The sequence below is a fragment of the Diabrotica virgifera genome, chromosome 5 (assembly GCF_917563875.1).
Source record: "Diabrotica virgifera virgifera chromosome 5, PGI_DIABVI_V3a".
In the NCBI taxonomy this organism is placed as follows: domain Eukaryota; kingdom Metazoa; phylum Arthropoda; class Insecta; order Coleoptera; family Chrysomelidae; genus Diabrotica; species Diabrotica virgifera.
The window spans coordinates 19,336,640-19,362,315 of record NC_065447.1 but is presented as its reverse complement, the minus strand read 5'-3'; the positions used below and the strand labels follow the sequence as shown (position 1 = coordinate 19,362,315).

The following is a 25,676-nucleotide window of genomic DNA, read 5'->3' as shown; positions in this document are numbered from 1 at the left end:
TACTACAAAAGAATATATTCAAAAGTAAAAATTTAACGTAATAAAGATATCAAAACAAAAACCTTAAAATTAACTTCTCATTGCCTTATCGGCTTTTGGCAACGACTCGAAATATCCCAGCCTTCTAAGACGCAGTCTGCTCCAGACAATATAGTTAGTCATGGCGATGTTAGTGGCTGCACAAAGAGCTGCAGTTTCTGGGTAGATGACTGTACTACATCCCAAACCTGAAGGTACATTAACACTAGACCAAATATCCCTCGACAAATCATCTCTTGATCCAGGTGGGCAGTTAATAACGGGATAATCTGTGTTTCCAGAGATCACTGGACCCAAACCGTTTGATCGTCCAGCTACAGCGATGAAAATAAGAGGAATGTTCATACCTTCATAATAACTCACTAGTTCAAGAGCAAAATCAGTAGTTTTGTGAGCTGAAGCTACTCTTATTTCTACATTAAGACCTAGATCTTCGCACTGCTGCTTGATTTTGTTGCAATGATCTTTATCTGCAGGGCTGCCCATGATAATGACCACCAGATGGTTGTTGGGAGGGATTAGATGGTCCAACTGATCAGCGATCCATTCGAAGTTCCTTTTTACTGTGTCGAGATCCTTGTCTGTTACTGTTGTTAGATTTCTGTAGACCTGTTTGTCTACCATCAGACGTTTGTCTCCAGAAGGCCAAAGACGCCAGGAATCAGAGTCTATAACGTCAGCTACTAGTAAGTTTCCTATAAAAGAAATATTCCATTTGAAACTAACCAAAATAAAGAATTTGGCATGTGATGGGCTTGAGGAATGGTTCAGGAAATTTGGATGTGTACAGACCTCCGGAAAGCTGATCAATATGGTTGTTGGAATGAAATTTAAATGGTTTGATTGTTGTTTCTTTTTATAATGTGTATGCTCTATTTGATGTTAGATAAGACCCAACTTTCTATGCAATATTAGCGATGTTAAGTCACAATGACGACCTCTCGCGGATTTCGGTGGAACTAAAATTGAGGGCGTTTTTCTTTTTATTGGCCTGCTATAATGGGGGTTATAATGTCAAATTGTTGTTAAAATCGTTGTCAGCATTTTCTAAAATCAATAGAATTAATAAATTTTAATACAAAAGATTTAATTAAAAGCTTAGAAACCTTTTATCAAAAGTGTTCTTATGTGTGTGCGTTGTGTTGCAGGATATTTGGCGTAAATTTAGGACGCACACGTTCTTTTGATTCTACTGATGCTGATAGATTAATCGATGGGACTACTAAATTTTTCACTTTATTGATTTTCGAAAATACTGACAACGATTTTAACAACAATTTGACATTAAAAATCCCCATTATAGCAGGCCAATAAAAAGAAAAACGCCCTCAATTTTAGTTCCGCCGAAATCCACGAGAGGTCGTCATTGTGACTTAACATCGCCAATCAGAGTTTTTGTAGGTTAATTTCTTACAATAGTTATTAACATTTATTGAAAATTACGAATTCTTAGGTTTTTTAGTACCCTACTATACAGGGTGAGGCAGATAAAGCGCCTATTAGAAATATCTCGAGAAATAAAGGCAACAGACCCATGAAAATTGCAGAAGGGGTTTTGAAGAGTGATCTATTTAATGAAAATATTTTCATCTATTTGCTACTTCCGGTTATACCGGAAGTTGCTTATAACTTCGTTTTTTTAAATGGGACACCCTGTATATTTTTACATTTTTGGATTCTACTCGAAGTCTTATTTCTTAAAATATGAGGTTTTGTATTGTTATACAGGGTAGTTTAAAAGATAATTACGTTTTTTTATTAATTTCCTAGCAACTTTCACACCCTATAGAATTGGAGTAGTTTGACATCAAAAACTTTATTTATGTTCAAATGATTTTTAATATAGTCTACTATTGTCAGAAATTATTAGTATAGCTAATTGTTAAATTTTAGTATACACGGTTGGTCGAAACTCAGAATGAGTATTTTCTGAGTTTTCTTAAATGGAACACCCTGTATTTTAGTATTGTAATGAAATGATATTTATGTTACTTTTTTTATTTCTTAGGCATTCCCTATACCTAACTGCTTTAATTTGTGCTTAATTGTTAATCGCACCAACAACCTTAACTACGCAAGTATTTTGATAGCTCAACCAATATTGGGAATTTTAACGATCAGTCTAGATTTTAATATGTATTTATTTCCGAAAAATTATTTGTGACTGAATATTTTCAAGGCCAACCTAATAAAATTTCACGTATTTTTTGTTGCAATTAATGTTTAGCTTGAATTACCAATAACTCACAAATTAAAGCAGTTAGGTATAGGGAATACTTATAAAATAAAAAAAGTACCATAAAATATCATTTCATTACAATACTAAAATACAGGGTGTTCCATTTAAGAAAACTCAGAAAATATTCATTCCGTGTTTTGACCAATCCTGTATACTAAAATTCAATATATGGCTATACTAATAATGTTTAACAATAGTAGACTATTATGAAAATCATCTGAACGTAAATAGAGTTTTTGATGTCAAAGTACTATAATTCTACAGGGTGTGAAAGTTGCTACGAAATTAATAAAAACACGTACTTATCTTTTAAACTACCCTGTATAATAATATAAAACCTCATATATTAAGAAAGGAGACATCGAGGAAAATCCAAAAACGTAAAAATATACAGGGTGTCCCATTTAAAAAAACGAAGTTATAAGCAACTTCCGGTATAACCGGAAGTAGAAAATTGATGAAAATATTTTCATTAAATAGATCACTCTTCAAAACCCCTTCATTCCAATTTTCATGATTCTGTTGCCTTTAGTTCTCGAGATATTTCTAATAGGCCCTTTATCTGCCTCACCCTATATATTATGTAGTAGTATTAGTATCCTAATATACTAAGGCGATGATGAGTAAAGTGAAAGTTTTCGAGATGTGGCTATACAGAAGAATCCTGAGAATATCTTACGCAGACAAAGTCACGAATATAGAAGTCTTGTGAAGATTTTCAAAAGAAACAAAACTGCAAAGCGCTAGCTTCTGCAGAATATCATGACGAATGAATTGCAAATCTCAAAGACTGGATTAATTGCTCGTCTAACCAGCTTTTTAAGGCAGTACTAACTAAACAAGCTTTCAGTATGCTCAATCCTGTTGGGAGGTCGGGAGAGTATACGACAAGGACAAAGATCCGAATATTCCAGTCAAATGTCATCTCTGTTCTCTGTTGCGGATGTGAAACCTGGAAAGTGACAAACACCCAGTGACACTGCAGGTCTTTGTTATCGTATGTTTACGAAGAATCATCAGAAATGAAGATCTACTACACCTGACCGAACAACAGAGTGTAGAAAATGAAATAAAGTCCAAAAAGAGGGGTTAGATCGGTCACACACTCCGAAAAATAGTTCCAGTATTGCAAAAGACTGCCCTAGATTAGAATCCCCAAAGAAAAAGAAAAAAGGTCGCTCAGCACAAACTTGGAGAAGATCCATCGTGGGCGAGATAAGAGGTCAAGTCAAGGAAAATCCTAAGTGCAAAATAGAACCCGATGGCGTGTTTTCACTGAAGCTCTATCATTTAGGAGTTCAAATACCTCATAATAAAAACCTTTAAATTCGTTCAAAATGCTTTACTTTTTACTGGTAGACGAAAGGTCTAAAAATAGTGCAGTCATTGAATCATAAAATAGGTTTTTACCTCCGAAATTTTTTACTATGAACCGATTTACATGAGATTTGGAATTAGGCTTATCTTACCCTTAACTTCAAAAGTGATATTGACCCGAACTCTGTTTTTTATTTTTAAGGGGTGAAAACAACCCCTTAATGGAAAAATTGACATTGAGCCATTTTATCGCAAGAAAACGCGTTTAATAATAAATAGTGACATTGTGAAATGTTTTCTAACACAATAACCTCATGTTAAACTCATTTTCATCCCCTTGAAAACTGTACAACCCTTGCAAACAACCCCTCAATCGAAAAAATTTACAAAAAATTAATTTAGTATGACATAAAAAGATTTAAATATAGAGTAAATGATATTTTACATTCTCTATCCTAATTATCATATTATTAACCCCCTTTCAACCCTTAAAAACAAGCCCTAATTAGAAAAAATTTACAAAAAATTAATTTGGTTTGTCAAGAAGACTTAAATAATATGAGTAAATAATATTTTACGTTCTCTATCTTAACTATATAATTGTTAACCCCTTTCAACCCTTAAAATCAACCCCTCGATTAAAAATTGTATAAAAAATTTCATTTGATGAAGTAAAAAGGATTTAAATATCGTTCCACGTTCTCGAAAAAGCTATGCTGGAAAATCATATGCTCAAGTTCTTTAACCCTTAAAACTACCCCTAAATTAAAACATTGAATATGTATGATTATACATTTAAAAATATTTAGTTTACTAAGTAGAAAAAAATACGATTAGTTTTTGGGCCATAACTACTTCAATTTTGAAGCTATCACAACTTGTAAACAACCATTTTGAAGGTAATTAAAAGAGCTCCAAATTTTTTTATTATAATATGTATGTAGTGAAAAACCTTTTATTTTGAAACGGTGAAGGGTCAAAGGGCTCGAGAGAGACTGTGCGCGCTCTTTAATCAAGCATATCTTCGTCAATTTTTATGTGATAGGAAAAACAAACAAACCAAAATTTTTCTCAAAAAAGCCTATTTCTTATTATTACACTTTTTTACGTATTGTTCTTGAGATATTATGAAAAGTGGGTGGTTTTTAAAAGTTCGAAATTTTTTTTTCTTAAAAGCGTGATTTTTTCAAAAAATATGTGTTCCACGTATTGTATTCCAAAGTATCAAAGTACCAAAAAATATGTATTCCAAAGCAGCGAAACTGCTAGAATCCATCAAACTCTTTATATTAAAGTTGTTTCTAGACGAAATACGATTAATTTTAATTGTGGTGGAAATGCACTTATGAAATCCATTGATTAAAAAAAACCATTAGATGTTCCTCGTTTTTTCATTACAGCTCACTCATTTTACGTACAAAAGATTTTTAACAGTGCTCATTTTAAAGCTTATTTTAAGTACTATAAAATTCTTTCTCATTAGCATGGCATTGAATACATCAATTAAATTTCACACAAAATAAAAAACGGCTTTGATCTTCAATATCTTGCTTAATATTGCACTTTAAAAAACCAATTTGTTCATTTTTTTACCTGCTACAATTGTGTTCATTATATTATCGTTAAAATGCATATTTTTGGAGATATTTGCAAAAAACTGTTGAAAATCGTGAGAAAATTCAAAATTTTCAATTGACAATAACTTGAAAAGTATTGGGTTTTTGAAAAAACTTTATACGACATTTTTTGCTTATAATTAGGCCTTCTATCGATATCTGAGGTTATCTTGAAAAAAAAAATTCCACCACTGAAAAGGGGTGGCAACCACCCCCAGGGTGAAAACTGAGTTCGGGTCAATATCACTTTTGAAGTTAAGGGTAGGATAAGCCTAATTCCAAAATTTCATGTAAATCGGTTCATAGTAAAAAATTTCTGAGCTAAAAAGCTTCAATGACTGTACTAAAATGGTGCATTTTGGTCTTAAATTTTTTAGGTTCTGGTTATTACCTAACACAGAATTCTTCTTTGGAATTTTACTATAGATAGATAGATAATAATATGCGGAAAGCAATAAACAAATACGAACATACGAGTAAGAAACAACGATATGTTATCAATGTTTAAGAAAAATCAATGTATCCCCTGCTAGCAACTGGATAAAAGCAATTGATAAAGGCTTAAAAATAATTTTATGAACACAAACATATCAGCTGATATTGTAAATAAATTTTGAAATTTTGTTATTGGTGGATAATCAATTTCAAAAATAGCACATCATCGGTGTAATTTTCTGACGTAACTACGGACACTTTTAAGTTAAGACTTTACTGCAATAGTTCAATAGGTCACTGGAAGATATGTTACAATATTGTTTTCTCCCCGGGCCTCATTAGATTTAGAAAATATTTATAGGATTACACCGAATTAGACGTTATCGTTAGAGGTTTCGTAATGAATTGTTTACTATCTTTTTTCTTTTATTTAATCACGGCGCTGCTATTTTTCATTTAAAATTAATTTGGTAATTGCAGTACAATCATTTGTACTAAGGTCACATTAAAGTAAAAATGTCATTTAATTGACCTAGTAAAGGATTTTACGTACTTTACGATTTTACGACCACAAGAAAAAGCTTATGAATACGACATAGGACTATACTATATATTTGTATATGTATATGTATAATATAGACTTAAAACAAGCTTTTGATAGTGTGGAAAAAGACAAAATGCTGAAAGACCTTCGTCATCTATGTGTTTAATGTCAAACATTCAATTTTCATATTCGATATTAAACAATCTTTTTATCACTCCGTATATCACCCCCTAACGAAATTTGTTATTATATTTACACATGTGCGGGCTACTAATTTAGTTAACTAATTGCAAATCATAAATAATATTTTTGGGCAATTGCATATTAATTTGATGACTAAATAAAAACCTTTGTTTGTTAGTCGCGTGGGTTATGACCCAATTCAAATTGCCGCTAAGAGAAAGTATACATAAGATTCATTCCTTCGAGTCATTTCAATCAGTTAAGATGTGCCTTTAAATGCATTCCTTCGATTCACTTCAAACAATCAACATATAGCATCATCCTTCATCTTTTCAAGGTTCTTTTTTCAATGATTATCAGTTTAACAGTCAAACCAGTCGTGCAGTAAGGCTCCGCCAATCAGTAGAATTTTAAGGCCTCCCGGGTATAGGGGGCCGTCCATTAATCAAGTGATGTTTTTTTTGGCATTTTTAACCCCCCCCCCCCATTGGTGATACATGGTGAGGTTTAAGATTTATCAAAAATTGATTATCATCAATTTTTTTTATCAAAAAATTAAAAACTACAATAATAACGTTTAGAGGTAGACAGAAAGGTTGCAGGTCGTTTTTGACTGACAAAAATAATGAAAAAAATGCGAAAAACATTTTTGTACTATATTAGTATTAAATACAATGTATTATACATAAACATTATTTAATGTACGGTATCTTCGGATCACTAATGAACAAGACTTTCTTCAACACCAATAACTGGATAAGCATCTAGCAAGTCAGTTGTTGGTACAGTGCTTTGTTGAAGATCAACATCAGTTTCATCAAGCCATTCGGCGTCATTATTTTCGCGCACTACGCAGATAATCTCTCTCGATCTACCGTTCGATCGTCGCGTGAGGATGCAGGAAGGACGAACATTGTGCATCTCTAAGAGTGTTATTGCTCAGATTCAGTTGCTTGTGACAAGTATTCACATGCGCTTTAGCTTTTTTCTTTGTACAGAAGTCCAGTGCACACCGCTGACATGTCCTTTCAAAAGTATCTGATGATCCTTCTGCACTATTCTGCAGGCTAGGGCAATACAGGTCATAAATCAATTTGCCGAAGCATTCATACGTTGGAGTAATTTCGAGAGAACGTCGCAGAAGAAATGGAGCATGATGGATCTTGTCATCATGCTCTTGAGGTTCTGGAATATATAGGCCACCGAACGGCTGCAAAATCGGGTAAGGAGGTATAACGAATCGTTCCGAAAGAATAAATCGTATAGAACTCCGCATATTATATATTATATACCTAAATATCATATTATATACCTAAAGCAAATATTGACTTTCTCACACATGCTCGCTATACCACTGCTGGGAAGATAGATCTGGAATAAAACTTTCGACAATGTTATCTGGCTTGACATACTCTGCTACGACGCCACGGCCGTCAATAACCGTATTACTCCATACTTCTGAGAGAACTTCACCAGCCTTCTGAAAGTTCTTTTTTTCAAGGTCATGATCTTTTGTTCTCCCTTGTTTATCCAAATGGGTTCCATAAGAATCGTGCGGAAGTGTAAATAAAGCAGGCCACGCACTGAATCGGCATAGAGCGATCCGCTCGGCTAAGAGCAATCGGCAGTCGAACGTTCTTAGGCGGTGCGCGGTGGCTCATTTATTTCCATGTATAGCAAAATCTGCCGATTGCTCTTAGCCGAGCCGATCGCTCTATGCCGATTCAGTGCGCGGCCTGCTTAAGTCCACATAATTCCGGGCTGAAAGGCGCCATTCTTCTCTCAACGCGATTGAACGCGCTTATACCAAGTGCATTTGTAAAGATAAATATTGCTCTAGATCAGGGGTGGGCAAATACTTTTAAGCGCGGGCAAAAATGGAATTTTCAAAATGTCTCCCGGGCCAGAGACCTATACCGTACCCAGTATGTACACTGCGCACACGCTAGTTTTTGGTGGATGTTTTTCTCTGCCCAAGAAATTTTTTTGACAACAATATTATACGTATCATTTTAAAGAATTTGGACAAAGACATTTGACTGTTAATAATAGATAATACTAATAATAAATTGTCATAGTTGGGTGTGGGTGTACATGCGAACCACTTGTTCCCAGTAAAATTACGAAATTTTTAACGTGGTCATAGCAAGTATCCAGATAAAAAATGAAATTCAAAAATTCAAGAGCAGCCTTTATGAAGATAAGGAAATTTCTGAGTAACCAAAGATTCAATCTGCAAATCTGATATCGAATGGTAAAACGTTATGTCAAGTCAACCATCACTGACGAAATTCAAAGGAGACAACTGATCTGGTATGGTCATGCAGAAAGAATGGACGACGACAGACTGCCAAAACAAATTTTAAAATTGACGCCAAGGGAAGGAAAGGAGGGCCGAAACAATCCTAGCTCTGTGGCATTCAGAAGGTAATGTCAAAAAGAAACCTTCACCCTGGCGAATGCACCGACGGACGAACGAAGCTGTAAACTGGGAACCGGAAGGTAGAGAACCCTATAAAACACCGGGATAATAATAAAAATGGTATGTTCACTCTATTCTCGTTTATTGGATTGTTAATGCTGACTTAATGAGAAAGCTGGAAGCTTTTGAGATGTGGCTTTTTAGGAAAATTTTGAAAATACCATGGACCGATCATATTACGAACGAAATGGTGAGAAATCATTAAAAGGAGAAAGACAGCAAGGAGAAAGGTCACATACTTGGAAATGATAAGTACGTTGTAGTAAGTTGTTGCAGCAGCTGATTATGAAGGGCAAAATCGAAAGAAAAGGGTCCTGGTAGACGACAAATACCCTGGCCGAAAAATATTCGCGCCTGGACCGGGTTAAACATAGATGCTGTTAAGAAAAGCAGAAGATAGAGATTCATTTCATTGAACACTACGAACACTAATACTGTTTATTTCAACAAAATCGCATAAAAGAGATGAAGGGCGCAAAATTTCGGACAAATGCTTTTAAATGCATTCCTTTTTTTCAAATCCTGAGAAAACTAAAAAACTTTTTAAAAAATTTAAATGCAGAATGAAAGATTACATTATTACGGAGGGCCGAAAATCCCTTGGAATAAACAAACAGTTTGTTTTGAATGAGATATTTGAAATTAACCAACACATACAATTTCCTCTTTTTTTTCACCCCTGTGACTTATTAAAATAAACATAGAAGTTTTCAGGGACTTTCGGCCCTAGGCAATAATGTAATATTTCATTCAGCGTTTAAATTTTTCAAAAATACTTATTAGTTTTCTCGGATTCGAAAAAAATGAATGCATTCAAAAAGCATTGCGCCTATCCTTTTAAAAAAATTGCTTGCGGGATTTTTCAACGGACCGGATAAAGTAAGCAAAAGGGCCGGATCCGGCCCGCCGGCCGGCTTTTGCCCACCCCTGCTCTAGATCATGCTTGACTAAGTTGTGTAGGGCATGGGCAATACTTTTGAAGTATTGATATATGAGCTAAAATATTGAGTTTGTCAATAGAATAGTATAATATTTTGATCACCCTGTACAAAATTGTGTAACAATAAACATATTATGTTTGAATATATCAAATACTCTATTGTTAAGATCCAAGAAGAAATGTGCCTCCGATTCTTACATAGATTCGTAGATATTCAGTGCCAAAACAACAGAATAACTCCCACCCTTTTACCAATTTATCAGATAGTAGGTATAATACATATGTTAAAACTAAAAGCCCATGCCCATATCGAAGACAGCAGAGTCCTGACCAGTATTCCTAAGTGGAAACATCTGGTGGTACATTCAAAACAAAAGAATTCGTAAGAGTCCTTTCTTATCTAGGCACTTAAAATAATTACAATGTAAAGTATCACGTGTCGCTACAGAAATTTGGGTGGAACCAAAGAAAGTTAATGTGTTGTTGGTTTATATAATATTAAAATGAGAAATGATTTTTTTTATCAGTCACACCAATGCCACTTTCGATTTTTGTGTGCATTTGACGAAAAAATAAATACATGTAACGCCACTTTTCAGTTGAGTTTCGGGCATTTTTCTTAAAAAATAAATACACGTGATATTATTACTAGACCCCCTCCCTCCTTGTGATGTTTCGTGATTTTTTATGGAACCTTCCCCCCCTTTTGAGCCTCACATGATTAACGGACAGCCCCTAGTGTGTAGTTAGAGAAATAAAGTTTCATCTTTAATTTGGTGTTTCACTATCGGCGATCGAAGGTACAGCTGAGCCGAACTTATACATGGTCCTTCGAGCCGGATAATAGCCAAGAAATAAACAACACAGTTCTGTTAATGTAAATAATACTCAGATACCATATGCCGATACCGCAAAGTATTTGGGTATTACATTAGACGCTAGGCTACGCTGGAGGGTCCATGTTAAACAGAAAAGAGAACAGTTCAACATCACGTATAAAAAATGGCTATTGGGAAGACAATCCACCCCGTCAATCTATGACAAAATACTGTTGTACAAACAGATTCTAAAACCTATATAGACATTATGTCATCCAGCTGTGGGGTTGTGGTAGTAAGAGTAATTTCATCATACAGTGATTCCAAAACAAAGTGCAATGAAGAATTGTTAACGCTATAGGAACTGTTATCTCCATAGGCACCTAGAAATGGATACTGTTAACAAGGCCATCAAACAATTTGTCAAGAGTCACGAACAACGGCATCTTCAACACGTCAATGTTGAGTGTTGAGGCCATCCAGCTCCCCGACAACACAGATCTGGCTAAAAGAGTCAAGAGGAAGAAACCCTTCGAGTTAGTTAAGTGAAAAGCAAGTATAGTGCAAATAATGGTATAGGTTAATATTTGTGCAATAAATTAACAGAACCTAAGGGATATTACTAGACACGCAGAATATCGTGGCTGTGCAACCTGGGAGAATGGTACGGATGTACATCAAATAAACTTTTCAGAGCAGCCGTCTCTAAAGACCGAATAGCTAGGATGATTGCCGACCTTCGTCGCGGAGATGGCACTTGAAGAAGAAGAAGGGATACTAGTGAGTTTGCCCTTAGTCTCAAGTTTTTAGTAATAATTTGGGCCAGAAGAAAGTTACTCATTGATCGTATTGTTTGATCATCAGATTGTAATGCTCTTAAGCATCTTATTGGTGTTTATAAAAACAAAATATGTAAGATAAGAGACTTTTCAGTGTGGGAGAAGTCTCAAAGTAAACAAATGATTTATGGCTGTTTTTTTCTACTTATAAAATTAAGAACTCACATAAATAAGTTTAGTATGTAAAGTTAGATTTTTAACATTCTGTCTTTCGAATTATAAAAAAGTACAACTTCACACCTTTCAAAATCCAACTCTTATTTGTATTCAATTACTATGAAAAATGAAAAAGATGTTTGTGAATAAAATCGAATGATGAGGCACAATGATAATTTTTTTATAAAACTTGAATTTCTTACCTTGATCATCAACTCCAAATTCGATCTTCATGTCTATAAGTGCACAATTTCTTGTTGCCCAAACTTTTTCGAGGATTTCGAAAACTATGATTGATGTTTTAGTCATTAAATCTACTTCGTGTTTTCCTTAAAGTTAAAATAAAGATAAAATAATTACACTTTTATAAAAAAAAAGGAATTTTTATAATAGAGTCCATTTCATGAGCATTTTTCAGTGCGTCACAGTTTTTCGATTTATTTCTAACGCATTAAATTGTATGTGACAGAAAAAAGGCACGTCTGTGATTACAGACATTTATAACATTTATTCTAGTTACTCTAGTTGTCGATAGATGGCGCTATAATCGAAAAAAAAATTATTTACGAATTATATATAATATATCTACGAATATAATCTGTACAATTTATAAGACTATACAAATAAAAGAAAATACCATTTTATAAATGCAATAAACACAATGGATTTGTTTTTATGCCAAATTACAAATAAAATGTGACAACTGTCAGATTTAACTAAAATGTCATGTTAGAATAAATGTCATAAATGTGTATTATCACGGACTTACCTTTTTTTTATCATTTGTGACGCATTGAAAAATGCTCATGAAAAGGACTCTTCCACGTTTTTATTATTTATAAGACACAATATAAAAAAAATTATAAAACAATTGTTTTTCAAATCAAAATCTAAATTTTAAAAACAAAAAGAATTTCCGATGCAGGAAGTCGAATCCGAGCCTCCTGGGTGAAAGCCAGGTATCCTAGCCACTAGACCATATTGGATGTGAGGTATGAAGATAAATATTTGACATATAAGGTTAATGCAATAATACTAAATAAATTACACTTTTATAAAAAAAGTAATTTTTGTATGGATGTTGTAAGAACTTTGTAAGAATGCGGGAGTAGGCTTCTTTTCTTCTTTTAATAGGACTATGTCCTGTTTCTTCTGTAGCAGTCTCTGCTGCGATCCGGAGCTCCAGCTCTTATACCATGGTTTTTTGGGGGGTTTTCCTATGAGCCGCTTGGTGTTGGGCTTCTGTGTCTTCGCCCATTTCGTCAAACGTTCATGGTCCATCCGATCTACGTGGTCTCTCCACATGCGCGTCGTCGTGCTCTTGTCCATCCCACTGCTTCTTGAATACCTATATCTCTCTCTCTCAATGTGTCTTCGTTTTGTATCCTATCTCTGAGCTGAGTGTAATACCTCTTATGGATCTCAGGGTTTTCATCTCTGTTCTCATTATTTGTTTCGTTTTTGTTGTCTCGGCTCTTGTCACAGCTGCGTATGTCAGTACGGGTCTAACACATGTCTTATAAATGCGGACTTTGAATTCCGTGCTCATACATTTATTCCGCCAGATGATATCTCTCAGGAAGCAAGATATTCTCGCTACTTTCGTTGCCTGCTGTTTTGTTTCTTGCCACAGATTCCTGTCACTAGATTATATTTCCACACCCAGGTATCTACAATACATTACCTGTTCGATTATATGATCATCCACTACTAATTTACATCTGATTGGGTTCTTGGATATTACCATCGATTGGGTTTTCTCTGTTGATAGTTTCAGGTTATAATTTTCGGCGGTTATTTTAAATGTTTGTAGTAGTCATTGTAAGTCATCTTCGTTTTTGGCTATTAAGATAGCATCATCTACCTAGCAAAGTATTTTCATGGTTCGGTTAGCCATTCTGTATCCCTGAGGAGTAGGCTTATGGGTGGATAATTTTCGATGTTCTGTTTATCGCACTTTTTGTGCCATAAAATTGGGCATTTTGCCGGCTATCTGGCACTCTCTCACCTGTTAAACATTTATTAAGAAGAACTCTCATTGACCCTAAAGTTCAAATGTCTGTATGTCGACAATATGTATATTTATGACTTATTGACATCTAATATCGACACGAAAACTGAAATAATGGATTTTTTATGAGCAATCCATCGCAATAATTGTCATTTGGAAATACCCAACATAACAACTATCTAAACAAAAAATAGTCTCCTCCTAGCTCATTATTCCCGATAGGCCTTTGTTTACAAAAACTAAAAAATAACACATTAACAATGATCGATTTAAAAAAATAAAAGGTTCAATAAAACGAAGAAAAACGTCGAAAAATTCCACCGATAAAAGCTGACCGATGTGTTAACAATGTGTTGGTGATCTTGAACTTTGCGGAGATAAAGATTCTTTGGTACATCGAACGGTTGTTGCGTAAGACATATCTAGTGTAATTGAGAAGTGATGAAATAGTTTCGTTATTTTTGCTGTCCAAAAATAATTTCTCAAACAAGTCAACCAAACATTTTTTTTTTCAAATAAAATCCAGTGACTTGTTTTTTATTATTTTGAGTTATTTTAATTATTATAATATTTTTCAGCTACGTAATAGACGTATGTGCAGATGCTGGTCATCTGTAGGGCCGCTATTTAGTGCTAACGAAACTAAGAGCTAGAATATCCAATGCAAAATAGTCAGAGAAGTTAAAAGAGAAAAGAATTAACGTAGAAGCGTTAAAAAACTCTGTACATATGCGGATCAGCCAGGCACCTCACCACAGTGTAGGGCTCAATGGTAACCAAGTGTTGAAAAACCTTTATTTTAAAAGCTTTATAATTTGTTTCCCGTTGAATGTCAGATGACAGACTGTTGTAAAATTTAGCACACACATACAAAGGACTTCTCTCTGTTAGAGACAATCGGTGAAGTGGTAAATTCAAATTAAGGCTTCTTGTATGATATTACATATATAAGGCTTCTTATATGATGACAACTGCCGAACATTTTAAACACCTATCTCCATCTAATTTACTTACCGTTGCACGTCATCCGCGACATAGCCCGTGACGTCACGTGATACCAACACGAAATATTTAGGCGGTAGGTGTGTTCTTTTTTAGAATCACTTTGCCGAGTATACTGGCGTTACAGCCACTAGGCATATTTTATTATATACGCGTAGAAATAATATTTAAAGATTTCTTTTAATGCTAACTTAAAAAAATACACAATAATATGTTTGATTTAATTTGTATAAATGGATTATAAAGCGTTTTTATGAAGCAGATTTGTTCGGAATACACTGTAACTATAATCGAACGGTGATAATTTTGGCATAAATTGGTAACCATTGAGGTATATATTAACATAGAGTGAGCCTTCACTCCGAGCGTCCTGACGACAAGATCTCTTCGACTGGTTTGCGCTATCTCTTTCTAGCACATTGTACCGAGAAACTAAGATGACATTAAGGTGTGAGTGTAGGCACGGAAGAGGAGGACAACTGTCGCAGCTTAATATGCGTAAGAGTGAAACAGCATTAATCCAAAGAAAAAAGATGGTGTCGTCACTTCGCTTTGAATGACACTCTCTCTATGTCAATATATACCTCTATGTTGGTAACATTTATTTGACAGTTGCGGTGATGACACTTCATATTTGTTTATATTCTTTACTATAAGTATTTTATTTGTTTCATTATATTTACTGTTTTTATTATGTACTTTAACGTAAGATTATAACTTAATTCTTGTTTTCTATTTCTAAAGTTTTTATTTATTTACATTGAATATTAATTTGTTTTGCTGTATAATCCACTTCCGCAAAAATTGTGTGATGTATTTGAGTTAAAATGAATTCAAGAATTTTTTGTAATTGGGCAACAATGTCAACTTAGGTCTCTAACTTAGATAATGACGTGCAACGGTAAGTAAATTAGACGGACTGTAAGTGATAATGCTGACAGGAAATTAAGCTACCTCTTTAACATTATATGAACATGGCACCAGTGGCGGCTCGTGATTTTTACAATAGGGGAGGCTATACCTAACTGTAAAATATCTAGACAAAGGACATCGCACACATCTTATGGAAAATATAATGTCACTCAAATTCAATAAAATTTATATGAATATATTCGTTTCAATTTAACGATCAATTCTTATCATTGCGGCAACTCTTAATTTTCAATAATAAGAGCAGAAATTGATATAAATCAATCTGAAATCAAATGGGTAAGTACATAAGTTAGAGAGAGAAAAAATATTTTAAAATACCCAAATTATAGTTAGTTCATAAATCTTCTCGAGCTCTTAAGCATCTTATTATAATAGTTTCACTAATCCGCTTAGGCCCAGCGGGGTTTAAGCTGTTTTGAATAGCACCCAGAGCAATAGTGATTATAACTGACACGTTTATAGACTCCAAAAATGTGATTTCGATAAACTTTAATTGCAATTTGCGCCGTAATTAATCATAATTAAGAGTTGGCGCAATGATAAGAATTGAGAGTTAATTTAAAACGAATCTATTCGTATAAATTTTATTGAATTTGAGTGACATTATATTTTCCCATAAGATGTGTGCGATGTCCTTTGCACTAGCAAAAAAATGCGCCAAAAAATGTAATTTAAGGCCCCATCTTTTGACCATTTTTTATTTACATTTCATAATATCATCCTAATTCATAATTTCTTGATATTATCATTTTGAAAATAGTTAGTCTAATAGTAAAAGTTTAATACCAAAGTTTGTGTCGTTTATTTGTTAACAATTCCATCTATTTGTAAATAGATACCTATGCATATCAAAATAAATACAGATTTGAAGTTTTGCAGTCCATACATAATGAAGCTTCAAATTTTTTAAGATACTCAACTGAATTTTTTTAATTCTAAACGCGGCCTACTGCGAATTCAAAAACACGATAAATTACCGATATTTTGCTTTGAGTTAGAGATATCGGAAAAAGTTATTTGAGCAAGTTGTTCCAAATATTATTATAACCCCACATACCAAATTTCATAACAAAATTCGAACTTTTAGATTTTTCATTATTTTTAGTCAGGACCCTAAAATTCGTTGTCCCGAGACGCACCCAACCACCCAACGGAGCTGAGAAGCTATTCTGCCTCCCTTGGTATATCTCCGGGCAGCGTGTGATGGCGCCGTAGATGCCACTGTTAGGAGACCGGGTCTCCGTAAACGCCTGCTGCGCTGCACGGAGCATTAGCAGCGGAGAATGCTGGGCTTCTCGGCTCCGTTCGTGCATCTCGGGATAACCCAGGGTCCTGCCTACAATAATATGTAATAAAACTGAGACGCGATCATGCGTTCTAATGCTAATGCTCCGTACGTATGGATAATTAGTGATAATATGGAATTTACACGTTGTATAATAGTGAGAGTAATTGTTGTTTTCGCGATTCATGATAAACAAAACAGTATAGAGTGTGTAAAAAATTTATGGGGAGGCTGAGCCTACCTTGCCTCCTCTGACGAGCCGCCACTGCATGGCACTCTACCACATGACTGACTAACATCCACATATTAGCTCTTCCTAAAAAACAAAAAGCAAGGAAATGTGAAGACCATCGAACTGTATCCCTAATGAGTCATGCCGCTAACATTTTTATGTGAAGATAGTGTGAAGAATACCTGAGTCGTTCTCAATATGGTTTTAGAAAAGGTACAGGCACCAGAGAAGCAATTATGGGATTGACACTAATGGCAGAAAGGTATCTCGAGGTTCAAAAACAGCTGTATGTGTACTTTGTCGATTATAGAAAGGCACTCGACCGCATTAGACACGAAAAATTGTTTGAGGTGCTAAAAGAAGTAGGGCTGGACGGACACGACATAAATAAGCAATACATACTGGAACCACACAGGATGTGTTCGAACAGACAACGGAAATACCAATTATGTAAACATAGAACGAGGAGTGCGTCAAGGGTGCATTTTGTCCCCTCTACTATTTAACGCCTATGCCGAATATATCATCAGAGCTTCTCTTGAAGATCGCCCTGAAGGTGCCAGAGTCAATGGCATTATCATTAACAATGTAAGATATACCGATGACACCGTAGTATTAGCGGAAACAGAAGACCAACTAAAAATATTGATGAACATACTATCAGAAGAAAGTCACAGACTGGGCTTGGATATTAATCTTTCCAAAACCAAAATATTGGTATTCCACAAGAACCCCCATGAACAAATTACACCCAACATACAAATCAATGGTATCTATCTAATGGTATCTACAAATCAATAGATCACTAAAAAAAAAATTAGAAGACGCATTAAAATAGCAAGATCTGGCTTCATGAACATGCATAAAATGCTCTGTAACCCCAAGCTATCAGTCACAATAAGATTGAGAACACTAAAGTATTATGGGTGTCTCTATTACTATATGGCTGTGAGACCTGGACATTAAAACAGTATGACGTCAACAAACTGAATTCATTCGAAATGTGGATGTACCGCCAAATGCTAAGAATAAGCTGGACCAGCAGGATTACAAATGAAGAAGTACTGGAAATAATGAACACACGTCCTCATCTGGTCAATACAATCAAAATTAGAAAGACGTCATACCCAGGACACATAATGCGCCATAGGGAATTTGAGCAGCTCCAGGTAATATTAGAAGGCAAAATCGAAGGTAAAAGGGGTATAGGAAGAACGAAAAAAACCTGGCTCCGAAACATCAGAGATTGGACCCACGACAGGGAATGACTTAATCCATCAAGCCCAGAACAGAGAGAAGTTTGTCATATTGATCGCCAACCTCAATAGAGAAGGCACTTAGGAGGAGGTATGATATTCATGATTTGGAAGCAGGTGATAAAACAAAGTAAAGTTTTTAAAGAGGAACATAATATCATTCAAATATATAGATGGCTGAGAAAGTGAATATATTGAGTAGTTTGAATCAGCCTCTACAATATTCTCCCGTCTCTAATCCTAAGATCACCAGGACTGCCTTTTTTTGACTATAAAGACACATGAGCTATCCACCTCAGCACTCCAGAAGATTACTCCATATTATATAACAGAATAAAAGTTCGCATAATATACTGACACTAAGGTCCAGGTAGCTTTTGAGTAGCAGGCTCTATTCAGTTTTTTTGTCACTGTGAACTGTTCTCATGACTGACTGGTTCTATAGTAAACAAAAACTGTCTTATTAGTATTAAGCAACAGTCTGTTTCCACTGAACCACTGTTCAGCCTTGCTTAGAGTTTGCTCTGTTACTGTGAGGATTTCTGAGTTTCTAATGTTTTTTCCAGAACAGAGCATTTGAGTCATCAGCAAAATCTACATTTACATATTTGAACACATACTGGAATTTCCTAATAGCTAAAGCTCAAACTTATTAGGTACTTACCAATCACAACACCATTGACCTTGAATTCAGCAGAAATGATTTGTTCTTCAGACCATTGGGGATCGTGGTTGGCATCATCCTTGAAGAAAGTTTCATGTTTGACTGGAGTAAAGCGGAATCCTTCCTTAACACCTGGATGTCTGCGTAAGAATGATCCTGTAGCCAGACGTCTAGTAACCCATTCGATGGGGATCATTTCACATTTTTTGGAAAGGAAGGCATTGTCAGATACTGATTTTACATAGGCAGTTTTCATACCTTAAATAAAATTTAAGAAGTGAGTATGGTAGATAGAAAAATTCTGAGTTTTCTCTTTTTTTCTCCAATAATAATAATTTATATTAGGTATAGAGTTTTATGTATGGAAAGCCTCAATTATTTCAGAAACGACTTGCAAGATATTTATAGGTTTTAGTGAGCAAGGGTCTTGTAATGCGGCTGATAATATGATGGTGTTTACATTGTTGTCAGATCTTTCGTTTTTCTGGAAATCTAATGAACCTTCTTATTTAAAATGCAACAACCTGTATATTTTTGCGTTTTGAACTCTTAAGAAATACTGATTATTTTTCATGTATGTTCCCTATATCTAAATACCATAATTTCGGAGTTATTGCTATATTTATTTAAACAATTTTTTTAAACAAATTATAAAAATCAATTTTTTCGGCAAGGGCAAATATTATTTGAAGTTTTTTTGGATCATTAGGAACAAAAAAGGTCTCATATTTTTTCTCTAAAGTGGATCATTTTCGAGTTTTAAACAAATTACGAAAACGAAATTACAAAAACGAAAAATGATGATTTTCAATGTTCAAAAACACAAGAAAAATTGGTATTTTTGAAATTGCGATGTGCCTCAATTCAAGTTCAAACTTCCTTCTATCAGCTATCAGATCCCGATAAGAATTTTTGCCATGTTTTATTTTAAAATAGTGTTTTTTATTTGTTAATGAATCGCTTATGAGTTTATGAGAGGACGAAGCTACATTAACAACTAAGAAATAATATTTTAAAATGAAACAAGCCCAAAATACTTTTCGGGAACTGATAGAATAAAATTTGAGCTTGAATTTAGACACTTTGTAATTAAAATAACACAGCGGGTCCGGATGGTATACCAATGTATTTTATTAAAAAATGTTTATTCACTCTTGCAAAACCTATTCAGTTATTATTCAATATGTCATTAACTTCTTCTACATTTCTTGATTTTTGGAAAGTGAGTTTTTTAAAGCCCATTTTTAAATCTGGTAAAAATAATAATGTTGAAAATTACAGGGCGGTTTTATGCAGTCTGAACTACCGAAGTTGCTTGATTTTTTTGTTAACCAGATGTTAACCTACGACCGTAAAAATTTAATTGTCGGTCAACAACATGGTTTCTCTCAGAAGAAGTTTACTTATACAAATCTCATTTTAAAAACTTCATTGTTGATTCTTTGGAATCGGGTAACCAAGTTGACTCCATATATGCTGATTTTACCAAAGCATTTGACAGGGTGAATCATGAAATATTAATTGCTAAACTTCGTGGATATGGAATTGGAGATGATTTATTGGGTTGGATCAGGAGTCATTTAACAGATCGTTCACAAATAGTGAAATATGGTGATTTTGTTTCTGAAGCCATTAGTGTTACCTCGGGTGTTCCTCAAGGTTCTCACTTAGGCCCACTTCTATTTAATCTTTTTGTGAATGATATATCATCAGTAATTAATAATAGTGAATTTCTGCTGTTTGCTGATGACATAAAAATTTTTAAAGCAATTAAAAATACCTCTGATATGGATGCTCTCCAGTCTGACTTAATTTATCTCGTTGGTGTGACATCAATGCCTTGTATTTAAATCTTAAAAAGTGCTACAAAATTACGTTTTCTAGAAATACTAAACATCAGTTAGATAGAACATACATACTTAAGGACGTATCAGTTACGGAAGTTAATCAAATTAGAGACCTCGGAATTACATTTGATCAGAGACTAATGTTTGATAGGCATATTAATGATATTACGTCGCGGGCTTATAGGATGCTCGGCTTTGTTCAGAGGAACTCCCAGGAATTTTCAGTATTTACTTTCAAAATTTTGTATTGTTCTCTAGTTCGGTCCATTTTGGAATATTGTAATATTATTTGGTATCCTTATTATAATACGTACATTGATCAGTTAGAACGAGTTCAGAATAAATTCCTAAGAATTTGCAGGTATAAAATGGGTTTCAATAGAACTAACTGTGATTATAACTATATTCTTTGTCAACTTAATATGAAAACTTTGGAAAATAGAGAATCTGAGTGTGACTTGCGTTTTTTGTATAAAATTCTTAATGGTTTTGTTGATTGTCCGGAACTGCTAGAATTAATTGTTTTTAATGTAAATTCTAGAAGAACACATTCTTCTGATCTATTTAGACTGAAGTCTCACCACACTAATTATGGTAAAAATGAGACAATCACAAGGATGATGAAAACTGCCAATCATTTGCAAGATAGTGTTGAATTGTTTAATCCATCAGTGTCTGCATTCAATAATTCTTTGAAGAAATTGAGACATTAATGTTATTAATACCTACTTTTAAAATATGTAATATATGACTACAGTTTATATGTTAATTATAAGTATATATTGTAATTTCTTGTAAGGAAAAAGGGTTCGTCCCGTTAAATAAATAAATAAATAAATAAATAAATAAATAAATAAATAAAATAATATTTTTATGTGTGCTTTTGCTCCTCGAAAATCGCAATTTTTAGTTTTTTTTTTCAGTTTTAGATTGTTTATAACTCGAAAACGATAAACTTTCGTGAAAAATTATAAAGGACCTTTTTTGTTCCGAATGATTCAATCTGCCCGGAGGCCCGGAGCGAAAAAAATCATTTTTATAATTCGTTAAAAAAATGTTTAAATAAATGTAGCAATAACTCCGAAATTATGGCATTTAGGTATAGGGAACATTACATGAAGAATAATCAATATTTCTTGAGGACTTCAAAACGTAAAAAATATACAGGGTGTTCCATTTGAAATAAGAAAGTTCATTAGATTTCCAGACAAACGGAAGATCTGACAACAATGTAAATATCATCATAAAATCCGCATCACAAGACCCTTACTCACAAAACCCTATAAAAATCATGCAAGCTGTTTCCGAAATAATTGAGGCGTTCATTATACATATAAAACTCACTCTGTATATGAATTAATCTGTACTTACCAACTTTCCTCAAGATTTCGAAAACTTTTCCATTGGTTTTATTTGAGATAACAGATTTTCCAGCCAAATCATGAGCCTTGACACCATCTCCAGCGGTGATTCTGTCTTTGCTTAACAAGATACAATGTCCAGGCACAGAGGGTACATCGTAAACCTGTTTTGTTTTTCCTTCAATGATTAGGTTACCTAATTTGTATCCTCCAACTAAAAATATAAATCAAATAATATAATAAGAAATAATGAAAGACAAAAAATTTTTACCCGAAAATAATAGAAGATAAATAATAAACTAACAAAAAAAAAGTGAGAGAAGGAGTAAGGAGGTCTGTTGTCTCTGTAGAGGCTAATATTGACAGATTAGGTCACATATATCAGAAAAACATCAATGTTTGGCATGTAGTAATTCTGTCCAGAAGCAAGAAAGAATTAAAAAAGCTAGTGGAATAACTAGAAAAGGTAGGTCAAGAGAAAGGACTCTATGTAAACAAAAACTAAGTACATGGAATGGACATACAAGGAATTTGAATATGGATAATATTTAATAACAACGGATAAAGGAAAAATGTATAAATTTGAACAGGTCAAGTGATTTGAATATTTAGGGATTATATTTTCGAGTAAACCAAGTAATCCCTATTCCACGAACATACGCCTGTTTTGGATTACTTCGACAACGAATATTTTACTATGCAAAATAAGAAGAACGAAAGTAAATTGCAAATTACATTGTTGTTTATTGGAATAATTATTAGCGCCATTTACTTTCTTATGTTGCACAGTAAAATATTCTTTGTCGAAGTAATCCAAAACAGGCGTATGTTCGTGGAATGGCCCATATCTGGAACGAAATACACAAAAGACTAATGACAGGAAATAGTTGCATGTATGCACTCAATAGAATACTCAGAAGCAAAAATATATCCAAGACAGCTAAATTAAGAACATATAAAACTGTAATAAGACCAATAGTTACGTTTGCCTCAGAAACCTGGACTATGACAAAAACTGAGCAGTCAATGATACAAGTATTTTTTTTATTTTTTATGTTTGTGTTTTATACCTAGTTGTAGTTTTACATGTATCTAAATTTTATATTTTCATTATTAAGACGAAAGCTCTGCTTTATTGTCTTTTATATGTATTGGGTTTATCCCGTTAATAAATAAATAAATAAATAAGTATGGCAAAGAAAAATACTTCGAATTATATTTGGGGGGTAAATGATACACAATCAGTAGATATGAAGAACAAAAAAAAAAGAGTTAGAAGAATTATATAAGGAGCCTAATGTAATTGCAGTAGTAAGAGAACAAAGACTTATGATGATTGGGACATGTCCAAAGAATGACCCAAGTTAAAATCTTTTAAAGCGCTACACGTGGGAAAAACTAAAAAAGGAAGCCCAAGGACCAGATGAAGTCATGAAGTTAATGACAACCTGAGGTATCTCAATGTAAACAATTGGAAAGAAAAAGAGAAGAACAAACAAAAATGGAGGATGATTATAAACCAAGGTATGAGCCTGCTTGGCTCGAAGTGCTAATATATTATTATTAAAAAGTTTTTAACAGTATGAGTTTTTTAAACAAGGAATATAGGAAAAATGAAGTGGTCTGTTAATAAGTGTATATTTTAAAATGAGTAAAAAGTAAATCATAAATCATTGTTGTTTAAAACAACCTCAGCTAATACGGTTTTTCTCCTAATTTTTTCTAATAAATTTTATAGGCTTCCTCTTTGGTTGGTCTTCCATTTTTATAATTTCTTTTTGATTTTACATTATGCTTCGTTCCAGTCTCTTATTATTATTATCTTCATCTTAGCTACTGAGATGACTTATTTCACAGATTTTAGGGACCTATTTTATTAAAACGCTTTACTTTTATGTTTAACCATCTTTTTATTTCAAAATTTATCAATCTTTGTATCAGCGTATTCATCTTTTTATATACGTACTTTGAACCATTTATACAGGGTGTAAGAAAAAGATAGGTCATACATTAAATCATAATTTCTGGGACCTAAAATAGTTCCATTGAACCTAACTTACCTTAGTACAAATGTGCACATAAAAAAGTTACATCCCTTTGAAGTTATAAAATGGAAATCGATTTTTTCCCATATATAGAAAACTGTTCGAGATTTTATATTGAAATTGAACATGTGGCTTTCTTAAAAAAACAGTGAAATTTGTGCACTCCTTAAAAATTTTATGGGGATTTTGTTCTGTTAAATACCCTTAATGTTTGTGTATGTTCCAATTAAATTATTATTGTAGTACCATTAGTTAAAGTTAAACACAATGTTTTTAAAACCTTTTTGCTTCTTAATACTTTTAGATAATCCAGTTTTTATCAAGCAATTTGTAAAATCCACCACATATTTGTAAATGGTAAGAAGATTATAGAGACCTGGTAATAATATGAAAATATATTTATAATTTACATTTTGTTAGGTACTCAGAAATTTTGAAACATTAAAAAAGAAGCTGCATCTCGATAAAACTGGCTTATTGAAAAAGTATTAAGAGGCAATAAAGATTTAAAAATATTGTGTTTAACTAATGATACTACAATAATAATTTATTTTAACATACACAAACATTTGGAGGGATTTAAGGGAACAGACCCCATAAAATTTTTGTGGGGTGCACAAATTTCACTGTTATTTTTTTAAAGATGTTCCTGCCATAACAAAGCCACATGTCCATTTTCAATATAAAATCTCATTTTTCAATATATTGGAAAACATCCATTTTCATTTTGTAACTTCAAAGGGCTGTAACTTTTTTTATGTGCACACTTGTACTAAGGTAAGTTAGATTCAATCGAACTATTTTTGGTCCCAGAATATGTGATTAAATTTATAACCTACCTTTTTGTTACACCCTGTATACTTGAAAATCTTATTCTTTAACGGACCGGCATCCGGTTTCATAACCACTACCAATTTCCCTAAATTTTAGGTTAGGTTTAAAAACCGAATTTATTTGAAATATTAAAATTCCTTATACATATTGAAGATAGTCTAAAATGTTTTGCTTAATATTAAATAATTAAAAAAACAAAAACCTGGGCTATCAAGCCATAACTTTGTTATGTTAACAAGACATAACTTTTCAAAGTTCAAATAAAGAAAACTAAAGTTACTTACTTTCTTTCACTGAAGCCATTTCTACTGGATGATGAATTATTTAATAAACTAAAGAAACAACCAATACCAAATTCTACAATACTAAAAGGTATCTTAAAAGGTATTTTATTGAACGTGAACTCCAAAGAGCGGGACCTCGTTTAGCTTTTTATTAGTTGAACAATTTATCAACGCATGCGTCACAATTGTTGATTAGAAATAATTATTAATGTCGTAAGATGTTATTTGTTCTTAATTTAACCCAATATTACACAAAAAATGTTGTTACTAAGTTGTTTATTGATATTGATCAAGAATCTTGGAGCAAGAAACCG

At 33.4% G+C, this 25,676-nt stretch overlaps 1 protein-coding gene across 1 annotated transcript; it reads right to left on the bottom strand.

The window, feature by feature from the left end:
* On the bottom strand, nucleotides 1-25,675 carry LOC114335014 (bifunctional phosphoribosylaminoimidazole carboxylase/phosphoribosylaminoimidazole succinocarboxamide synthetase). The gene is made up of 5 exons (XM_028285168.2): nucleotides 25,363-25,675; nucleotides 22,210-22,413; nucleotides 18,992-19,249; nucleotides 11,812-11,937; nucleotides 1-734 (listed from the first exon to the last, which is right to left on the bottom strand). Exons 1-5 carry the CDS (start codon nucleotides 25,379-25,381, stop codon nucleotides 70-72), a joined length of 1,272 nt encoding a protein of 423 aa, XP_028140969.1. The 5' UTR covers nucleotides 25,382-25,675; the 3' UTR covers nucleotides 1-69.
* Nucleotide 25,676: the final 1 nt, after the last annotated feature.

Coding starts and splice junctions, on each gene's coding strand:
- LOC114335014 (XM_028285168.2), bottom strand. Junction 19,250..22,209: donor CGAAATCTTGAGGAAAGTTG/GTAAGTACAGAT, acceptor ATTTTATTTAAG/GTATGAAAACTGCCTATGTA. Junction 11,938..18,991: donor GGTCAATGGTGTTGTGATTG/GTAAGTACCTAA, acceptor TTTAACTTTAAG/GAAAACACGAAGTAGATTTA.